We start from the raw sequence: 23,821 nt of genomic DNA, 5'->3' as shown, positions 1-23,821 counted from the left end.
CAGAGCTTTGTTTTCGTCTGGGCCTTTCTGCAAAAACAGTTTCAAATCCAGGGCTGTATGCTGATGACTGAAAAACCATCACACTGTTTTCATGCTGGGAGTGCACCATATTTGCATCAGCCCCAAAAGCAAACAAGAAGATCCCCGTTCTCTTAATCCCTCACACACACCCACATTTGCTATCTTAAGTAAACTGAACGTGTGGATTTGAATGTACCTCTAAATGTCCGTTTACACTCAAAGACCAAACAACCCTGTCTCCTAATTTGTGACCCATCCTGCACCCCTGCTAATCATTTACCATTCAGCTCATTAAATATTCATGAGTTCATTAAAATGCAAGAAATGAGAGGATCATTGACAATTAAATAGTCATAAATTATTAACACATAATTTGTAGGTATACACACACACACACACACACACACACACACACACACACACGCTAGCCCTCTGGAATGTGCTAAATTAGAGGATTCGTGCGGCTTTGGGGTACAGCCCTGTGGTTGTACTGGTTTAGAAGTTGTTAAACAATTAATCAGCAGCAAATGGTATTAGATGTGTGATGTGATGGACTCCTCCTCACGCAAAGCCTGGCAGTTTGTACTCTGCCATCAGCAATCTGGGGAATTTGCATGTTAGCCCACAGGCATCTCGATCCTATAAACCGTTACCACACTGAGGAGCATTCATGTAACACACGCTTTAAAATGTACTGCTTTGAATGCACTGCCAGGAACACAAACTGGTGATTCATGTGGGCTTTCTAACAGGAGGCTCTTTGGCATTTGGCAGCACTGATTGTGCCATCGCTGAAGATGAGCAAAGTCTCACAAAGACACGTGCAAGCTATGAAAGCCCCTTTCACAGACGCCCTTCTTCAAGGCATCGAATTTGCAAATAAATCATTAGAAAAGTGGACACAGAATGGCCGATATTGCTTAGAAGACAGAAATACAGAATTGTACCACAAACGCTTTATGCTAACGGCAAAAACGATGTGCTCTGCTGGTAAAAAAAAACGGGTTACATAACTGCATTTTGCAGAGATTTCGCAAGCCGTAACACAATATATTCAACACTTGTAATAAGCGATTTTAAAAGCAGACTGCATAATGAAATATGAGAAATGACAACATCTAGCAGTGTACTCCCTATGCATTTTTCCTACAGTCTATATTTTTAATAAAAAAAACAAAATAATAAGGTTGCATACATTTAGCCAATTTCCAGTACTAAGATCCAGTCTTTTTGGGAGCCAGCAGACTAATTAATCACATGACTTCATAAAGCGATACATATACAACAATATATTAGGTGACCACCATATCACATGTGCTACATCCATTTCTCCTATCTCTGGTTTCCTACTGGCAACAAGAGCAATTTTTGTAAATTTATACTACAAAAAATACCAAGATAAAATTGTGAGGTTTCATTTGAACAGATCTCAATTCATTAATTTCCAGGACAAAGGCTGCTAATGATTATTTATCCTAAAATGGACCGATATCTTTTAGGGCAAGTGACTGAAAAGTCAACAAAATGAAGCAACAATAGGAGGAAAAGTCTGAAGATTACCAGGAGAAATCTCTAAAAAATGGAAAAGATGCAGAGATTTTTGGCAATCATTTAAAAAAACAATGGCACAGCACAACATGAGGTCATTACCGGGTCTAAAAAAGACTGTAATAAGAAACAAATAAACTTTTAAATGCAGATTTAACCAAATCTGTTCATTCATTTTATATCAAATCCTTTATATAACTTAAACCTTCTTTTAAAGGCTTGAATGTTTGAAACTTTGAACATCACCTTCAAAGGTATTGTGATAATGTCCTTGGTTTCAAGTGTGAAAGTACTAAAACAGTGTGCACACTGAAACACAGCCACAATTTTCAGTACTTGAGTCAAAGACAGCAGCCTCGGTCTGGCATCTGTTTCAGAATGGAATGTTCCACTTAGAGTGTTTTCCAGTCTGGAAATGTGCTAAAAGCACAATCCTACAGAAATAACTTTGTCAAGCAATGGAAAATTCTATATAAAAAAGTAGTTCTATATAAAAAGAAGGGAAAAAAGCATTAGATAAATATCCAGTGTCTATTTAATAAGAGAGAATATGATTCATCCAGTCTGTGTATTCCAGAAAGAAAGGCGAGAGGTATGAGGAGTCATGTGGCTCCTAATTTTTACACATCTGGATTTCAGAGATAAATTCAGATGGACACAGTGAGTAAAATCAAGAGTCTGTCTACTATAAGCACCATAAAGCATCCTGAACGTCCACAGTGCATCAACTTGTCCTCTATAGCTGCATTCCACTAAAGGTGGCATGACCTCTACATCTATATCCTAGTTAAGGAAGTGTTGCCTTAAGTTAAGGTGGCTTTGCTTTTATGTCTGTATCCCAGTGAAAGAGGCGTGGCCTCTACATCGATCACAGTGAAAGAGGCGTGGCCTCTACATGTTTATCCTAGTGAAGGTGTGGCCTCTATGGCTGTATCCCAGCGAAAGAGGCGTGGCCTCTACGGCTGTATACCAGTGAAAGAGGCGTGGCCTCTAAATCTTTATCCCAGTAAAGTAGGCATGGCCTCTACGGCTGCAACCCAGTGAAAGAGGCTTGGCCTCTACATCTTTATCCCAGTGAAAGAGGTGTGGCCTCTATGTATGTATCCCAGTGAAATAGTCATGGCCTCTACATAAGTATTGCAGTAAATGAGGTGTGGCCTCTACATCTGTATCGCAGTAAAGGAGGCTTAGCCTCTACGTATGTATCCCAGTGAAGGAGGCGTGGCCTCTACGTATGTATCCCAGTGAAGGAGGCGTGGCCTCTACGTATGTATCCCAGTGAAGGAGGCGTGGCCTCTACGGCTGTATCCCAGTGAAGGAGGCGTGGTTTTAACTGTATGTCTAGATCACAGTGAAGGAGGTATGGACTGCTCTAATAAGAAAGGGTGGATGAATAACTAGCATGGTTGGCTGAAAACAAGCAAACTGGATGCCCAGATGTGTACAGCATTTTTTTTTATTAATGTAAACACAACGCAATTAGTATTTCCTGGTGCACGTGCGCAGCTCATAACATCTTATTCTAGCAGTCATACAAATATTTAGAGGAAGAAAGAAGACTATATGCCATCGACTAAAATGTTTTCCATGTTGTACCTACAGGTACAACATGCCGCATCAGATACATTACCAGGATAGAATACAGACAATGTTGTCCTTCGCCAGAGAGCTTCTCAATGTGCGGAGGCAGAGCTGAATTTATTCGCAAATCCCCGTATGAAATTTATATTCGTAGAATGACTCATAGTAAAAGCTGAGAGACAAAGTATTACTATCTTAAACTTACTTTTTCATTCTTTCTTTCTATTATTTTTCTTTCTTTTTCTCTCTCTATTTGTGTGTGTAATGATGGCTTCCCTTTTCTCAGAACTCATAAAACTTTCAAATCCTCAATGTGTTCTCCATGCCCAAAATGTGACAAAAAATAATGAAAGCGCTCATAACAACACCAGGATACGATTCATCTGAAGTCAAAATGTCAACAAATACGTAGTCCACACAGAAGAAATCAAAAAGCTTTACATCAATGAGTCAACGGAGTGGGGGTGAAAGGTAGAAAGGAGCGGGAGAAAAAGTGTAGGTCTATTTGAAAAGAAAAGAGTTAAGAATGGGCGGGAAAGATAAAAGCTCGTCAGATCATTTCATCTTCCAAGCCCAGCAGCCATTCCACTGAAAAGCACCTGGCTCATGTGGCTCACACAGTGATATGTTCCAGACACAAAAGGAAAAACAGGACAGTGTGTTTCAGACAGAAAAAAACAAACCAACCGCAGCTCCGGAACTGGGACATCAATTGTGTTTTCCATCCATGTTAAGAATTACTTCAGTTTTACTTCTAGAGTTTCTAGGAAACAACCAGGTTGGCAAGATTTATGTGGCTACTATATGTCCCACAGCAACACAGATTCCATGAGATGTTTGGTTTATGAGAAATAAAGATCGTCCAGCCATGTGTAGATCTTTAACAGAACTTTACGGAACATTAATTGGCTAAAAGTGATGATCAACAAGCAGCTCAAGTCTGAGAAGCAAATGATTTTAGGATTTGCACAGGATTCTTCTCAGATCTGGCACCAAAGTGGTGGAACAAACTTCCACTTGATGTCCAAACAGCTGAGTCTCTAGCAGCCTTCAATTGATGCCAAGAAGAAATAGCTCTTTCAGAGGATTCTCTGCTTAAAAAAACAAAAGTGATTTCTAAATATTTTCTCTCCCAACAGAGATTCTTAGTCTGTGAACCAGTATTAGAAAGTATTTATTGATGGAGAATTCAAAAGCCCTTTGAAGGTCAGGCTGGATAAAGGCATCTGCCAAAAGCCATAAATGTAAAATATCTAATCTATATAGATGGCCAGCTCATGAATTCTAAACGAACACTGATTTCTAATATAGCGCAATCCATCAGAAATAACCACACTTAGATTGTTTACCTCAAAATAATATTACACAATCTCCCTATCTTACAAAACTATTTCAGGAATAAAACAGAAAATGAAGTTGGTGTGACGCAGCCCAGAGCATGGCAGTAAACTGATTCATTTCCTATAACAGCAAAGTGGTTTATTCCTTTATACCTCAGAACTTAAAAAATACATAACACCATATTGTAATGTTTTAAGATTTCTAATCACAAATCTTGTGGCATCTGCAAAAGAAGTTAGTTCTTGTTATGACTATAAACAGTTATTCTTTTAGACTTTTCTCTTTTTTCCCTCTTTTTCTTAAAGACAGTAAACATGTTTACTGTGTAACAAACAAACAGCTGTTTTTGCAAAACAACAAAACCGAGGTCTCCTTTCAAAAAAAAAAAAAAAAAAGGCAGCTTCGTAATCATCATTATGTGAAGCGACTGCTAAGGTCCCTATGTTAGCTGTTACTGGAAACAATAATGCATTAGAACATTAACATAAAACTGATTTGCCTTGCATGAGGCACTACTGCTCTGTCAGATCTGATGTTACAGAATATTAATCAACACCTACTGACCAATCAGATTCAAGACCGCTGTGGTGCGAAATTCATCACACCACATCTTGTAGCATCTTTTATAAAACACAGGAACTTCTAAGGTGCACCACAATCAATCAGTATTTACTCTCAGCTGAAATGAACTACACATAATTGGTTGTTTTGGCATGACTATGTGCCCCATCGCCATTCCTTTACCATCCCTCTCCACACCTGGTTTATCTGGTTCATCTGAAGTGAAGATAAATGAAGGTGAATTGAGAAGGCAGCTGCTGCAATGTGACAGAAGGTTCAGCAACAGCAGCAGATCCAATACTGGAGGCCACGGTCAGGGCACTGCTGCCTAATCTGGTTAGAAACACTGCCTCCAGGCGATATAATGCAGACTACGATTTAAACACAGCGGCTATGAGCTCTTTTCAGGAGGCAATATCGTCCAGGACCAAGTTGGACAATTATGTTGCTTTTGCCTATTGTCTAAAAGCTGTGTAATGACGCATGTGCTCTGTTGTTGAATTTATACGCGGTGGAATTGTACGTAATTGATAACGCTAGCTGGCACATTATTTGTGGTAAGGAGGTTACAGATAATCCCGAAAAGCAATTCTCATATTGTGGCCTTGCTGAGAGACAATAACTGGTTTGACGCAAAGAGCCACTAGATAGTAGTGGTTAGATTAGATAGCCTCAATCAATGCTTGTACAAGACTATCCAATCACAGCAGGCTCCTGTCTCCGATCCAATCTCCCTCCACACACACACACACACACACACACACACACACACACACACACACACTGCCCAGAGCTACTGGCAGCCACCATCTCACTGGAGATTACAAAATATATATCACCCTAATCATTATCACCATCTTCATCTCAATCATCATTCATCATTACTGACATCCTGATAATCAGCTTATAGCCAGAGGGCTTGAAAGAAAGCAAATTGTCGCCACAACAGAAATATGAATTAAAAAAATGGCAAATATCAAGTCAGTAAAGGCACATGTTAATTGTTTATTTGAACAAATAGCTGACAGTCATAAAGCTGAACCAGGATGAGATTCAGACCCAATGAGAGAAATGCTCAGGTATAAGGACAAAGACAAATCACAAGACCTTGAGAAAGAACACAAAGAGACACACAAATACAGACGCGCACACACACACCCCTTTTTTCAGTTTCTATGTCTCTCTTTCACTGCCCTACCCCAGAATGCCCCAGCTGGCAGGCCACTGTCCTCCCTGCTCCCTGCAGAAGCCTTTAGACACGAGCATTGCGCATGATCAACCTGACTGACCTCCAGAACTGAACAATCCACGGTTACAATTCCACATACACACCTCCCTCCTGCTTTGCTGTCATATAAAAAGTTTAAAAGCAGCCAAGCAGCACATAACAGCAAAGGCTGACACTTGGTCTCATGCAATATTTCATCCAAATACATTAACCATCGGACAGACAAGAATGCAATCTACGCAAGGCCTCGAACACAGAGTGCTGATAAGGAACATGACTGTAACAGGTGAATAGGCGAATCATGTGACCGGGTCAGTTGTCCATATGTTGGTGAACAGACAGCGGGACCGGTGGTGTTCCGGAGGCCTGCGATCAGCATGTGTTTTGGCTAAACACATGGTCATTGAAGACACAGCCATTTCAGCTGCTCCTGATTTGAATTGAAGAAAATGTTGATGTGCCTGAGCCTAACAGAGCCCAACACTGTCCAGATATTCAGTTTTAAACAGACAAGAGAGCTCTTACAGGGGAAAAAAAAGCACAACCACTACCCAACTAGATTTGATTCCTGTATTCGATGGCACATGGACAAAAGCAATAAGGGTCCAGCTTGGCAATGCCATAGGAAGAGTTGACCGGAGAGTGTCATACCGCAGCTCACAGAGGGAGCATGACCGTGAGATTGAGCGCTTGAAACACTTCAGTCATTCCTGCTATTGTAATCTGATGCTCTTTTGCCTTGGGATAAACAACGAGCATTTGTGTGTTTTGTCAGTAAGCAGTCGGCTTGTCGGCGAGAAGCACAGGCATGGATCACAAATGGGCCAGTAATGGCTTACTGTTTTATTGGCTAAGAGATGCTTATAACCCACACTGAAGCCATAAACTCGTCTGCACCATCAAAAACTAAAAAAAAAGACGCTTTACACCAGAAGCAATGCAGCAAGGACGACAAGCCAGAACCACTCAGCTGTGCTTTTTAATTCACACTGTGTGCATCTCATAAACAGTAGTTCTGTGCTTTCTCGCCATGCAAATCTGCTAATTAACTGCCTGATCTGTTTAAACCTGTTTTTATACACACACACACACACACACACACACACACACACACACACACACACACACACACACATATATATATACACACACACATATATATACACTTGTATACTCATCTGTATTACCCAAATAGGGTAAACTATTTAATTTAACGTTTACATTTATTAAATTATATTTAATCAATTAAATTTGTGCCAATTTAATCAATGACTCAATGTAATGAATATAAAAAGTGTATTGCATTAATTTGATTTTTTTTATTTTATTTTGATAAAATATTTCATTTCAAATTATTTTAAAAATGTTTTTAAAAACTGTTCAAATGCTGATCACGTGTTAATAAAAATAAACTGCGTTAATAAATCGCCAAGCAATTGTATGTTTTGCATTTCTTCCCCCTAATCGAACCAAACCGTGACTTACAAACTGAGGTACGTAGCGAACCGTGAATTTTGTGTACCGTTACACCCCTCATGTATACACACAGTGGAACCTTGACACTCGTGACCTCTATAGTTCGAGACTTTTCATTTGGGAGCAGACTAAGAGTATCTCACGGAAATGCTGACAGTTCGATGGCGCGAAAGTTCTGAGTAACATTTCAAAACAGAGTTTGTACTAAAAGATTATATAAAAATGTTTAAAAAACTATTATTGTAAAATTCATTTAAAGTAGTAAATAAAACATAATTCACAATTTTTGTTGTGTTTACAGTAAAGTACATGTACATTTCCCCTTGAAAAGGGAACCATAAAAAAGGATCAAAACTGCGCCATTTTTTGTTACTCGCAAGGGGTCATAGAACGTAACCCCCACGAGTAACAAAATATCGCGAGGTTTTGACTCTTCTTTTGACTCTCTCCTTGTTTCATAACACCACTGCACAGATTCGACTGAAAGTCTGAGTCGACTCTTAGTAGAATCTGTGCAGTGGTTTTTGAAACAAGGATCATGCCATTTTGGTTATATGGGGGTGCTCAATGTCTGATTTCACATAGAACTACCAGTTTTTTCCCAATAAGTTAATATACAGCCCATTATGATAATTCTGTTAATAAAAATGTAAAAAGAAAGGAATTTTTTTTCCCAAATATTTTTGTGTGCGTGAATCAATCCAACCACCCCGTGTGACTGATTTAAGTTTCCTGATCCGTGACCAACACAGGAGCATCTTGGCAGCAGGGATTTAAATATTTAGGTACATTTTGTTCTAATTTAATTTTGTTCATTAATTCATTTTGATTGTTTTTCAGTGCATCGATGTTGCGCTGTACTCACAACACACAAACACACACGGTTTGACTACAGGCACAGCTTGACCAATCAGATTCGACTGTGTAAATCCTTAGTTGAGGACGCCCCTAATATTCATACTTGCTGACATAAACAGAGATCCACATTGTTAATGGGTCACCACAGAGATGAGTTTAAGCATACAGTATATTTAAATAGCTGCCCAAATTACTTTACCAAATTATTCAAATGTCTCAAAATCTCTGGCGCCACCTTTAATCCATCCATCACAGCTGGAAACTGCAGTATAGAAGGAATGAATGCTTAGGGACAATGTAGTCAATAAAATCAAATAACTGTTTTCTTTGGAGACGCACGACTTACTATACCTCCAGCTTTTTTGCTTTAAGATTCCTACAAACTGCAGAACACATACCACAGTCATCCGTGCAGCCTGTCCAAGATGAGTCCGCGTCCAGTGTTTTTTTCCCCCCTCCAGCCGCAGAGAATAAAACCGCAGCAGCATTGTGAGTGTGCCTGTCATTTTTTCCTTGTGGAGCGCTTGTGTAAGTTGCGCTGGGCAGCAGCGAGAGCGTAAGCCACTGGCATGCCAGGGTCGCCCTCAACATCTGCTTCAGCTTAAAAAGAGTCAATAAACTCCCAACCATCCAACTGCTAGGATCTGATCGGCCAGAGACCAGAAAGACAGCAGTGGATAACGTTGAATGCAATGTATCCAGCCAAGCACAGAAAACAAAGTATTCTGGCTCACAATCAGGGGGTAAATCCTTCATCAGAGACACAGGTTTGCTTCAAAGAAGTGAGGGGGAAAAAAACGATGTAATACTTAAGTGATGTGCAGGAGTGGAGGTCTAAGGTATAAAGGTGAGCAGGCACACATGGTGTGTTGGCTTAAAATTCCACAGAGGCTAAATGCTTCAGCTGTCTGCTTATCTTGCTGCCTTTTGAGGAGTCGCACACGACCTGTTTTCAAGAGACAGAAAGAGTGTGTGTGTGTGTGTGTGTGTGTGTGTGTGTGTGTGTGTGTGTGTGTGTGTGTGTGAGTGAGAAAGAGAGAGAGGCCCTGTATGAGGTTTCAATGCAATCTGAGGTCATCCTTTTGTAAATGAGCTCTTCAAAGCACTTCATTATCTACTCTGCTGTCCATGAGACACATGTACTGTTTGCTTATAACCTGACCACAGAAAACAAGCGTACTACACTGCATTCACTGGGGTACCTCAGGAGTTTAGAGTGCAGTACTTTCTAATCAGGTTATTAAAGCTTTTGATTAAACTGACTGGAGAGTGTTTTAGTTTTATTTGCTTTAAAAGCAACTGCCCTGTACACTTTTTAGGCTAAACTTGGCTAATGTGTTCCCGCCGAACAGAAATCGACCGGGTGAAGCCAGCTAATATCCCAGTTTCCACCTTAAAGTGGGTCAACAGCAACCATTTACACCCTCTTTAAACAGCTAGAAAAACCAAACCTGATGGGGAAAAAATACAGAACTAAAAGACAGAATTAAAAGGGTGAAACCGTCCAGGGTGCATGAGGTGACTGTGAATTTGCATCCTCTAGTTTGGAAATCCAGAATCAACAAAATGGTAAAATAGCCTCATTTGGGCAAACGTCCCATCTTTACACATCCCCGGAGGCCAGGAAAAATAGAAGCTTTAATGAGGTGTTACTGCAAGCATTCACAATTGAAGAGAAAAAAAAGAAGAAGAAAAAAACAGCATGCGCTAGTGCAGAAATCTCTGGTGTTGGACTGGTGCTGCATCACTGCCAGGCAGGATTCAATGCTGACCTGTAAAATGGTAGCAATTATTACATTAACAGTGAGATAAATAATTACAATTATATCTAATCATAATAAACTAAATGCCTGTGCATGTTCGGTATACAGCTCCAGTCAGTTCTATTCAGCTATCAAATTTTGAGCACAGCCGAGAACAGTTCACTTGAATACAGTATTATTATTCAATTAAAAGCATTAAGAACTCGCCTCATTAAACAAAAATAGCTGACAAGTCGGAATAAACAACTCTGATGTAGTCGCATGGCACATTTTAATAATAGCTCTGAACCCTTTTTTCCTCAGTGTTTTATTAAACAGAGCTTCATTTTAAAGCAGAGAGGTTTTTTTATAGATAGAAATACCTTATATAGACTAACGTGTATTCAATTTGACTTATTTACTTAATATCTGGATGGAAGGCCTGTATGTTTTCCGCCTGCACTGCTGCTAACACAGCTCCATCTTTCTCTGGGATGTTCTAGATCGACCTTCTGAATACATTTATTGTATGGGACACTGTATGTTTGATGAAACTGCTGAAGCACTGTAATTTAACAATGAAATGCACATCATAAATACAATCCTCTTAGCAAAAAATGTCAAAAATTAATAACCCTGTCCACCATTCCAGCTCTTTAGAACATGTTTCACCAACCACCAAACAAGTCAATATTCAGTATGTGAGCTACTCAACCAATATCCGAATATAAGCATAAGGTGTGCACTTTGAGACACTGAACGTTTTCACTTATTTCTGAGAAAATACCACACAGGATCTTGTTCAGATACTTTTGCAGAGTCTTTGTGGAAATGTCTATTGCTGTATCTGTACACCAAATAAAAGTAGGTGAAAGCGCTACTGAAGTCTGGCCCGTGTGGTCCGATCCAACAGACGAGCTCCTGTAGCTAGTTAATGCTGTTCATGTTCGAATTGTTCAGGATTGTTTTGGCAGCAAAAGGGAGAACAAAGCAATATTGGGCAGGTGATCATAATGTTACGTCTGATCGGTGTACACTGTGTATTTCTCTGTACTGCTGTATTTACAACGTACGTCTCACACTGTAAATGTTTTATATTGTGCCTTATATACATTAAATTGTAATTTTCACCCATTTTATACACATATATAATATACTTCTCTTGCTCAACAGCTTCCGGGCAATTTTTCAAAAAATTGTATTTGCTCTAAATATATTTACATATTTATTTGCTGGCAAATTTATACACGATGTTCTGAAGAATGCTGCTTCTTTGATGAGTGCCACAGTGCGCTATTTGAGGCCAGTGTAGTTGTCGAGGACACATATGTGTGATGCAGAGTGTCCCATTTGCACTTCAGTATTTTTAGCCTCGCCACTCTCTATGCTAACCAGGCTACACAGCCAGACTGAGTCTCTGTGCTGACCTCAAAAACACACTGCCTCGGCATACGATCATTCTAAACAGCGTCCAAACCATGAAGCTGATAATTAAACCGTCCTCTAAAAATTTAATAGGGCTACTATTCGAAATGGGGTTTCGTTTAGCGGTGTATTGATCCTACACAATGTATTAGCAGTGAAGCTAACAGTAAAAATGCTGGCTCAGTACTGGAACAAACTGACTTCAATGTATTTTATGGCTTTGACTGGCATGGAAATCCATTGTATTCTGAATAAAGCTGGCTGCCCTTGTTTCCTTGATGTTTTGCATACGTTTGCAGGAGGATATTTGCAGAAAGTGTTCCAGGTTTTTAAAGTGCAGTCACACCTACAGCTTCTTTTGGCTGAGCATGGGAAATATAGACTCTGAATAAATTGTTATACAATTACAGCCATGGCTAATGTGAAAGATTTTGCGCCTCGTGTGCAGAGCAATTCACATTTATGAATGTACAGCTCACTTCCCCTTCAGTTCTCTTCTAAACACGGCTTATTTGGTTCGGTCCCTGCGGTTGGCTCGACTCAAAGGTCTAATCACTTTAACTTTCTTTGCAATCAAACCACATGAATGCTTGGTTTCTGATTCTTTTGCTCTCCCGAGTTGTGAGATCTCATCAGCGTAAATCAATTCGGACAACAGGGAAAACAGACCAAACTCGCTTCATATGTGGAAACGCCCTTAAAGGACGTCAAAGAATGTATCAGGTATCGAACAACTTTACTACTGCACTGAAATCTGGAACTCTGAATTTTATTAGGAGTAGTCTGCTCATGGAGCCGAGTTGTGTTTTGAAATCCAATCCACCGCACTGCTTTCCCATCGAAGCAAGACGGTTTCAACACCTCAAGTTTCTCTATCTTTATCCTCAGATGACCTTAAGGATGCAAACTTGTTCCACAGCACACTTGTACAGCAGGAAGCAGACGGCTCACTGCCAATGTTATGTGTCAATTCTTCCAAACAGTGGCGAGTAAATGAGATTGGGGTCAGGGCTATTTTTATCTTGAGAACTCTGCACACGACGCAAGTAGCCCTGTAGTTATACGGCAGTTTGCACTGCATTAGACGGCAATGGGAGAATGGGTTGCAATAACTCACTGTATCAGAGACCTCCCTGTGGGGACAGAGCAGACTTACACAACCCTTCACACACACACTAAAGAGATTCAGCACAGCTCCTTATGCTGAGTGGCAGCATGTACCCCGAGGGAGCCGAAGAAAAGGAAAACTGTCGAAAAAAACGAGTCGAGGTCTGACGAAACAGCTGGTGTCGAACAAAACAGAAACAAATGTAAAGCCGACTGACACGCATGTGGCTATATCTGGCCCTTCAATAAGCACTGCCATATTTAAAAAAAATCAGTGATAAGTAGCAGCACAGGACAAACCTGTTCCGGGAAATTCAATCTGCGACTTCCCTGTAACTCAAAACACAAAACAAAAGCACACTGATTTATTAGAGAAGTGAAGGAAGTGACAGTACAGATTCACAGAACTAATTATATAACCCAGTACCAGAGGTGCTGGATGATCATGACGAAAGATTTCACCATAAAGTTGAAGGTTTGGAACGGATACACCACTAAAACTGCTTAATGAGCAAACACTCGTGCTGTAGACGCAACAAAAAGTCCATCTCAATCTCAAGGTGTGTGTACAACTGGCCACTAGGACTTTCTCTTGCACTTTTAAAGGTAGTTTTAAGTTGTCATCTTCACCTCAATATCAATAAGCCATAAAGGAATTACTGAAAGTAAGTGACTGATACCATGTTACATTAAGCTGTTTTTCAGTTCTGTTTTTTTTTTTTCCTTGTGGTTTAATCTTAAATGTTATGCACTGAATGTTGAGCACTACACAGTGTGCACCTCTGAGAGCACATGTAATTAATGAACAAAGATGATCTTTGGGATTTGGCATAACTATTTGTTTTAGTGGGACATGAATACAAAACATCCCAGTGTTAATATGCACTGATGACACTGCACATCTAGGCATAGTTTTATATACAAGTAGTAACTTTTATTTCCATTAATGATTGACAACAGAATATATTTATGCTTTTAAAAAAAAATAGTGTAAAGGTCATATTTTTATTGAAATAAAACGTCTTTGCCACATATTATTTAACCCTTTTTTCATGACATAAAGGAAGGAATGACTGACTGAATGAGTAACTTTACAACGGTACATTACATTTAAACCTATTTAGTTAGTTAAGTTTGGAAGACTACAAAAGAACTGACATCTAAGAAGCAGTACAACGTTAGCCTGTGATCCCAAGTGAAGTGATTTCAACATGGCGTATCTTTTGTATGATTTTGTCTGATATATTTCCTGAATGCGGAATCAGACCTGGACTGTATATACAGTATGATGAACAAATGCTGCCGATATGGTTAAGCAGGTTTGAAGAAAACAAAAGCGTGAGAGCAATTTGATGCTCCTTTCAACCATTTATTTACTTCCAGTATGTGCTTTATTCTAGTCATTGTAGTGGTGCTGGGAACAAAGCAGTAATGTACACTGGATAGGACACCTGCTCATTACAGAGCATCATTCACACGCATGTTCATGCGGTTAAAAGGCATTTTTTATTTTTTTTTTTATACCTTTATTTAACCAGGAGGTCCCATTGAATTAAATTAAACTGTATTCTATTCATAAAATAAGCAAAAAATAATCAAATATAAACAAATGCTTCTTCGGTTATTACTACTGAAAACTGTTACATGAGAACAGAGCAGCAACACCGCAATGCTTCAATTCGAGAAACTGGCAGAATGTATTTAAAACATTTGTTAATATGCATGCTCTCAGTTGCGTTTTCTCAGGTACATTGAAACTATATAAACTTTCACTACACTACCAAAAAAGACCCCTTCCAAGATTGCTGGACCAATTCCACCCAGTCTCACAGTAATTATAACCAATTCCTAAAACAAAGTTTGACCAACTCCATCCACTAATGCAAAAAGCTTGGTCTAATCCTGCTCACGCCTGCACTTTTTTATTTTATTTAATTTAGCTACTTAAACTAGTGACCCATAGGACAAAACTCCACTGCATCCCTCCAAACACCTGAAACACTCGACAAAAATTAAACATTTGAGTGGGTTTTTTCACTACTTGGTTGTAATTTTAGTAAATGGAAACATTTTTACAAGCTACTGAATTAAAAAATTCAGTAAAGCTCAACCAATTCCAACCTACTTCTATATGTCGATGCTGCTCGGTCACTAAGGAAACAGGCGCAACATTCGGACGTCTGTGCAAGTAACGTTTTCAAACGTGCTTTCGAACACTTCGGTGATGAGATTGGAAGAGAACATACACCAGCCTTAACTAGTAAAACAATTTAACACCAAAATCAAAAAAGCAGAACTCGTGTGTGTGTGTGTGTGTGTGTGTGTGTGTGTGTGTGTGTGTGTGTGTGTGTGAGAAAATAGTGTGAGCTCGTTCCAGTGCGGTGAACTTGAGAGCTGAAGCCAAGTGAAGCTGAGTGAATGTGAAATTCCACACCTGCCAGGTAAGATCTCCGAGTTCGCTGCCATCAGACAAAAACGATGAGGGGAACTAGGGACATATAAGGAAATGTGTGTGTGTAGAAAAATTCAGACCCAAAGATATCAAAGACTTCCTGTCTACACGTCTGCATCCCTGGTGCTGAACGCATGCCCATTGTCACTGCTGCTGAATGAGTGAAACGCTGTGTGATGGTGCACCTCACGCAGGCAGAAGATCTTAATGAGGGAGCTGTGATTATACACAACCTCGCCCACGTGCCCAATGTTCTTCATCACAGACGGCAGGAGAAGTCGACATAACAAGTCCCCTGAAGTCTATGTTTATGGCAGAGCTGCAAAAGAGCAGGTTTTGGGCCCAAAACGCTGCATGTTATGTTAAAAACGAGCGGCTTGATATTAGGATAATTAGGGCCTCGCAGCCCTGAGGAAAAATACTCAACTGTCTGGATTCATACTTTTATTTTTACACGGTCTTGCGATAGCAGCTGAGGGACATCTGGCTTTATCATCCAAATACACGGTTTCTGTCTGTGTGAGGGAGGACAACATACAAACTTCATGCTGCAGGGGAGGAAGAACAGAGAGCACTGGGAAAACAGGAAAGAAGTAGCACTGAAGAGAAGCACATGCTCGCTTACAAAATGCATGAGAAAAGACAGATTAAGATGATTGAAGCTTTTAGAAAGGATTTAATCAGCAATATCTGACAGGCTAAAGAAGCAGAAGCGGATGGGAAGATGTCATGATATTAATCAGCTGTGCAGTCAGGAACTGCTTGCTGGCAGCAACGATCACAAAAACTGGTGGATTGGAAAAATCGGGCTGGTGGATTTCTAGATGAATCTACATTTTTTTTTAAATTCATTCGTCATAATCTGATCTGATAATCTTTTAACAACTAGATGTCCAAATGACTGACCTCTGATCATATACACTAACCTTCTTTAACTGTATTTGTTGGACTTGCAGTTTTATCACATCTTTTTACGGCAAAAATGTTCTTTATCTCTGTACGACAAAATCCCAGCTCGTGTCGGATTTTTAAGTGGCAACTCGTTGAAGCATACTGATGATACACTACGATAGGCCTACACTAAATTCATAAGGGTGTAAATCAGAGTAAATGTCACTGGATATCATGGACATGTATTGGCATATAGAGATGATTAAACTGGTGTATTGTACAAACTTAGCCAGGAGGAAAAAAAGCAGAAACGCAGCTCAAAAAAAAAAAAAGAAAAAAAACACAGAAGGAAAGAAGACAAAGAATGGGGAAACAATAAGAGGAAGGAAAAGTCGGGACAGAATGTATTCTCCCCTCACCCTCTCTCGGACTGAAAGCACTCAGAAGTAGAAGGACAGATGTGAAGAGCAGAGCACGGCCTGGAGCACCACCCCCGTCTTGCAAAGAAATATTAATTTTAAAAAAATTAATATTTGTTTTTAAAACAGGATTGTATGGTAGCTAGCTTTGGTCAGTCAAACGTTTTCATAAAAAATTTCCATTCCAAAATGAGCCATTTCTTCCCTGTATACATGACAAATGTGCATTTCTTCTAATGTATAAAACGTGGAATCATAAGTCTCCAATCTTTAGATGCTGAACAAAATGCTACAACAAACAGACACACAGACATGAAAGACTGACCGAAAGAAGAACAGACATGTGACAAGAGTACAGAACCAAGTATATGGAAAAACATATACACACACAAATAAATCAACACACTCAAAATTTTATAAATATCATCAGCTAAGAATTTGCCAAAATACATTTTCCCATCTAAAACAACAGTGAACATTTTAGCCTTATTTAGCACATATATAAAAAAAGAAATGTATTAATAAAAAATAAAAAGTTGTAATAAGAATGCTGGTAAATGATGACGATACTGCTGGATTATATGTAGATGAAATGGAAGCTCAGTGCTTAAAACGCTGGACTTTTGTTCAGAAGGTTCTCAGTTCAAATCCCAGCACCATCAAACCCTGCCCCTGCTGGGCCCTGGAGCAAGTCCATTACACCTTAAATGCTCAGAGTATAAATGAGATAACAGTTAATCGATTTGCCCAATAGCACCGGCCAAACGAAATAAATGGAAATGCATAAAATCAAGAAAAAAGCCTCTGTTGTAAAAAAAAAAAATAAAAATTAAATACAATAAACAAACAGTATTTTGTCTCACTGATGACATGGAGAAAACATGAAAAACTAAATCTTTATGGCTCTTATGAGGGGAAAAAATGTTCTGTCTGTAAACTTGATATTCACACGATCGTCACAAACACAACAATGGGTTTAATTGGGCATTGGGGGGGAGGGGGCAGGTCACAGAGTCAGGTCACTGCAAGCAGATTAGGATTAATATAAAAACCAATTCAGGGACAATAAAATGGTTTCATGCTCAGAATGATGCAGGCGTTCTGATTAAACACAATCGCTAGTCTGCGAGTCGGATTTGTCCTTGTGTTCGTACTTTAGTCGCTGTGGTCACACTGTGCTGTGGGTGACAGATTATCACCCTCTGCCCAGCCACACAGTGTGACTGTAGCAGTAGGAAACACAGCTACCACAACAACATATCCCTGTTCCTTCAACATGTGGCTGCGTGAATCTGAGGTCCTTTAAATAAGAAAACAACACATGGTGCTCAAGTGAAACAAAACAGCATTTTGTTTAGATGTTCAAAGAAAATCAGGGGCATTCCGTTTTTTGATCTCGTCAGTATACAGTAGTGTATTTTTTCCATATTGTTGCAGTGACATCATCCTTATCATCCAACTTTAATAATGTATATACAGCCATTGATATTAAACATATAAGCAACTATCCAAGTAATTATGATATAACAAAAAAGATCTATAACCCGTCTCACAAGGACATTAAAATCATTGAGACTTGACCTTGGTAAGCCTGATTGTGCTGTTTCTCATCTATGGAATAGAAAGCAGGAAATCTGACCTTTCATCCGCAAAGCATGAAAACAGGTAGAGCAGACTGTACTGAGGTCTAAACCACAAAAGTCCCAAATAATACAGTACACAGATTCAGACAATCCTTCAACATTCATCAAGTTCTTCAAAATCAATACGGTTCATTCTTAAGTGATGAGATTCAACAAATTCATATATTTGAACTGGAAGTATCTCTTAAAATAACGCCCGTTTTTCTCCTCATGGTACAAAGTAATTAGTGACTGTTTACGAGGCAGATATGCAAAAGAGACAGAAAATAGACATTCGGTTTCTACAATATAAAAGCAATTCCTTAACATGGGCAAGCTGAGATTAATCGTTTGGCTTGTTACCCTTGTCAACCACCGAATTTACATTTATGACCTGTAAAGTCACGCATTTACATATCGGTGCCATGGAGTGTAAATCTCCATTTCCTCCTTTCCTAATTATAGACTAGCAATGATTCATAAAAAAGGAAAATAGCACAATACAATGGGGGACAACCTCCAAAAGCATGATTTTGTACCTTCTTTCCTTAAATCCTGCCTCCCGAATATCACAAAAACACACGCGACATAAAACTGGCACTATTTGTACTGCAGAATGAGGTTAAGCGTGTCAGGATTTGCAAAAACAAAACAAAAAAAACACCATGAGAAGAGAAAGCAGTTTCCTGAAAAAGCACCACCTCCAAATATGTGGTTCAACTAAGCAGATGAAGAGGCAATTACACATGGGGGAGGTGTTTGTTTGGACCCACCCTCCCCCGACCTCAGGACCCCAGTCATTACAGCACACGATGTGTAATGAAGGAATGGCCCAGAGCACTGCCAAACAACCTGCTAATCCCACAGGGCATCGTGCAGGGTGGCCGCTTACACAATGAGCCCAAATTACACGCTGCCAACCCTCTCGGATAACTCTGCCCTCCCCGGGAGGCGGGAAGGAAATCCACAGCATTGTGAAGGAGGTCACAAAAGTCCCCAACTTCTCCTGACTGTTATGAATATTCAGAGGAACTTTATTGAAAGCTTTTTCATTTCCCTGCCAGAGTCTCCTACGGTTCTGCCGCATTCGCATCGCTTCACACAACGTCGAATCGACCCAGAGAAACTAAAGATCATTTGAATTTTGGAATTCTTAAAGAGCTATCAGAAACTAAACACACACACGCACACACACACACGCAAATCAGTGATGCATCCCAAGGAGGGAGTGTGGTACTAAATTATGATGAGCTATAACATGCTTGACTGACTGCAATATAACACCTAATGAAAGACAATTCTTCTTACTTCAGTGCTCAGATGTCAAACAATAAATGTTCTGGACAAACACCTCCCACTACACAGTCCTACGGAGGTCATGTCTCACGTTCAGTCTATTCAGAGCCACTTCCAGCTCATAACGGCTTGGGAAGCTGAAGGAGGAGGAAAACATTAAACATAGGGTTTTTCCAACCGTCTAATCAGAGCATGACGCTGCTTCGCCTTTGTCCGAGTCGAGTTCACCTAGAGCAGCAAACCATCCATCACTTCTCTTTTTTCCAGGGAAGTGGATTCATTGAAGTGTAGTTTTATTGTTTTGTAGTTAAATTCTCACAGAGCTTTATTTACTGTTTACTTCAATTGAACATCTTAATGGAAATTTTGATTTTGAGAGTTTTGAGAACCCCTCAGATGGACAGGTGGATTATCTGTCTGTAGAAGTTGCTCAATCTCAAGGAAGAGAAAGAGAGAGAGAGAGAGAGAGAGAGAGAGAGAGAGAGAGAGAGAGAGAGAGAGTGTTTGTGTGACCCAGTCTAGGGGTATCATTTGTGCTCATTTAGTCATAGTCATAGTCATATTTCATCAATAGCTGGCTGTTGGCTCACTTCCACTACTCGCACATCAAACACCAGTAGCTCAAACTAAACACTGGAACATGAATAATTTTTTATCTTTGGTGACATTTGAAGCTTTAAGATCGCAGGCCCATTTAAATCAGATAAAAGATCACAGTGTGGCGGGAAAACAACAGAGTTTTCACTTCACTAACAGATGAACTTGATCAGGAACGATGCGAAATCTTCGATTCCTGTGGATGGAAAGTCACCTAATCACGACGAAGTGATTTAATCACAGAGCCTCAGATAAAAACGTCTACACATGTGACGTCCCTCCTTTATTCGCACGTTACCGCTAATATGCACCGAAACACACCTGCACACACACACACAGACACACAGGAGATGGAGTGAGCAGAAAACATGTCGAAAACATGTTACAGTGGGTTTTTAACGTGGGTTTGATGGCAACAAGCTGATCATCATCTACAGCGCTCACTTAAAGTTCCCACAAAATCTGACAGAACTCGTAATTGTCTCGCCGTGTAAGTGTGTCCTGCCGCAACGTGCAAACGTTTCTGATTTTATGATTTTAGACTGCACTCTAAAAAGCACAAACAGCATAAACTCCTCCCCCAAATCCTTCTCATCAAAAAAAGAAGAAAAAACACAAAACAGGCATCATAGCGTGTGTTAAAACAATGCAGCAATGCCTCGGCTCAATCATTCATTAAACATCTCAACCACGTATGATTGCCATCAGGCATGAAAATAACATCAAGGAAAACAATCTCAAAACCTGTTTCTAAACCTGCGCTGCTGATCAACATTTCACTCGTTCTCTGTCTGCCTATAAGCATAAAGGGGAAAAATAGACAACAAAAGCAGACATTTAGCACAGGAAACAGGCGGAAGTCTTCGGTTTAACTCTTACATGGCAGCAAATCAGCTCTCAGGGGGAAAATTACGCTCTGAGAAGATCAGTGAAACGTCGTGTGGATTATGTCTCGTTTATCTGAGACGATGCATGTGGTGGTTATTAAGATCACATTTTTAGGTAAAAGGTACAAGATACAAAAAGATGTCCCATAGATACAAGGACAGTTTGGGGTCCATTTCTGAGAGGGAAGAGAAAAAGTGTCACCGTTCAACAACTGAATGAGTAACTGAATGGAGAGATGAACTGATGGATGAAAGAAAAGATCAGACAGATGAGACTCGACAATGAAGCGTCACATGTGGGCATGTTTTTGGATCATAGTGAGGACCAAATGTCCCAACAATGAGAGGACCATCTGACAGTTCTGACCTTGTAGGAACATCTGTTCAACAGCATCTTTTTTTAATTTTATTTACTGGGGTAAAATGTCACTGGAAGGCTTTTACATGGTTTCAGTGTGTGTGTGTGTGTGTGTGTGTGTGTGTGTTTTCCTCCCACTGATTTGGTTGAGGGTCCATGCTGAAGCACACGAGCTCCGGGATGCTGCTGAAACAATGCTCAGGGTTTTGCTGTAAATCCGGTGTGTGTGTGTGTGTGTGTGTGTGTGTGTGTGTGTTTTGGGTTTTAACTTTTAAACGGAATCATAAAACCAATAATAGACGAAATCAAAAAACAAATCCTAACAAACTACCAAAATAAATAAATAAATAAATAAACACACGCGTCCTCCAAACACTTCTGACCCGCGTACCAAACGACCCAAAGCGTTCCTGGGAAATAAACCAAACCAAACCAAACCGGGATAAACTCCACTTAGGCTGCGTGTCTTCTACTTGTTTTTCCCAGTAAGAAACAACAAAAATCAGCAGATATTCTTCAAACTCACTGCCATCATCTGACCTGCGCTGCTCCGCTCTCCGGCTCGAGCTCAACGCGCACTTTACACTTGTGTCCTAAAGGACGGAGAGGGAATCCCGCAGTTACTCACCCACTCCGAGCTTCTCGTGCTCCGTCGGGATCCACATGGTTCCGGTTTTTAGCCCGCTGAAAGACCGCACGAGCTTGAGCGCTGTAACAAATCCCCGCGCGCTCACATTCTCCGGGCTCCTCGCGCTCCGCTTACACTCATTGTTCAGAGTGCGCGAGCCAGCGAGCGAGTAACACTGGAGGAGCGCGAGAGCGTGCACGCCGGCGTAGCGGTGCATTCTGGGAGCTGTAGTGAAACGACGCCTCTGACTGAGGGGGGCAGTGATTTCCCTGAAAATATTTAATGTCATTTATCCACATAATTGTGTCGTTAACAACACAGATTACTGTCCTGACGTGTACCACTGTGGCACTGGTGAGGGGACTAGGATAGATAGATAGATAGATAGATAGATAGATAGATAGATAGATAGATAGATAGATAGATAGATAGATAGATAGATAGATAGATAGATAGATAGATAGATGGATGGATGGATGGATGGATGGATGCATGGATGGATGCATGGATGGAAGGACGGACGGACGGACTGACGGACAGACAGACAGACAGACAGACAGACAGACAGACAGACAGATAGATAGATAGATAGATAGATAGATAGATAGATAGATAGATAGATAGATAGATGGATGGATGGATGGATGGATGGATGCATGGATGGATGCATGGATGGAGGGAGGGAGGGACGGACGGACGGACGGACAGACAGACAGACAGACAGACAGACAGACAGACAGACAGACAGATAGATAGATAGATAGATAGATAGATAGATAGATAGATAGATAGATAGATAGATAGATAGATAGATAGATAGTACAGGTACACAGCAACTCAATGAAGTTTAGCATCCACCTGAAGTGCAAACATTAGCAATTGTGCACACTCACAAGTGCAGATAAATATATAAATACTGTATATGTACAATAAATAGAAATAAATGAATTTAATCAATTTTCACACACAAACACACACACACACACACACACAAAATGTAATTTGTACATCGAAAATTAACTTACTGTAGTTTATATATCTTCAGTTTATTCTCCAAAAATAGTTTAGGGAAAAGAGAAGATTAGTTATTATTAAATGAAAATGAACTACATAAATCCATTTTAATGAATTTTATTTGGAGCCAGATAGTTAAAATCAACAATCACAAACACTTATAAGAAGAAGTTTTGAGAAAAGATCTGGCATCATCTGTTTGCACAATGAAGACCACTCTACATTTGCCAGCTTATTTTTCCTCCCCCGCAGTTGGATGTATTGTAATAAAACTGCAAAGGTAAAGGGTATGTGAATAAAAAATATACAGGAATATACAGAGAGAATTGTAAGTGAAATTAAGAAAGAACTGCCAGAAACAGCAGCAGACTGCTTTAGGTATCAAAAACAATTATCAGATACCATTTAGTGGACAATCTGAAACAGGATCAGTGAGAAAACATTTATTAGCGCTTCAAAAATAAGAAAGAAAGAAGTACATTTGCAAAAGAACTAAAATGGAACGACAGAAGGTTCTCGAAGACTTTATTTTGTCTTATTCAGATAAAACTTGGATAGAGCTGATGATAGAGTGATAAATCAGGAAATCATGAAGGTGGATAAGGGTTGTTTTTTCTCCACTGAGATTGTGTTTATTAATGGCTTAGTGGTCTAAGATGAGTGCAGAGGTGTTTTGCTTGTAGACAAAATAATTTAAATGTCAAAAGTGGATTTTTCTGCAGGATTATGATCCAAAGCAAGTCAGCGTCCATTAAATTGTATTAATTCA

General features: G+C 39.8%; 1 protein-coding gene across 1 annotated transcript in view; it reads right to left on the bottom strand.

The window, feature by feature from the left end:
* Positions 1 to 22,204, bottom strand: part of dock4b (dedicator of cytokinesis 4b) — a 92,511-nt gene extending 70,307 nt beyond the window's left edge. The window contains 1 exon segment of the mRNA XM_046872831.1: positions 22,039 to 22,204. Within this exon segment, the coding sequence (XP_046728787.1) occupies positions 22,039 to 22,075 (37 nt within the window). The 5' untranslated portion in view covers positions 22,076 to 22,204.
* Positions 22,205 to 23,821: the final 1,617 nt, after the last annotated feature.

Source organism: Silurus meridionalis, chromosome 18 (genome assembly GCF_014805685.1).
Source record: "Silurus meridionalis isolate SWU-2019-XX chromosome 18, ASM1480568v1, whole genome shotgun sequence".
NCBI lineage: Eukaryota > Metazoa > Chordata > Actinopteri > Siluriformes > Siluridae > Silurus > Silurus meridionalis.
The sequence above is the reverse complement of the archived record's forward strand: the minus strand, read 5'-3'. Positions and strand labels throughout refer to the sequence as shown.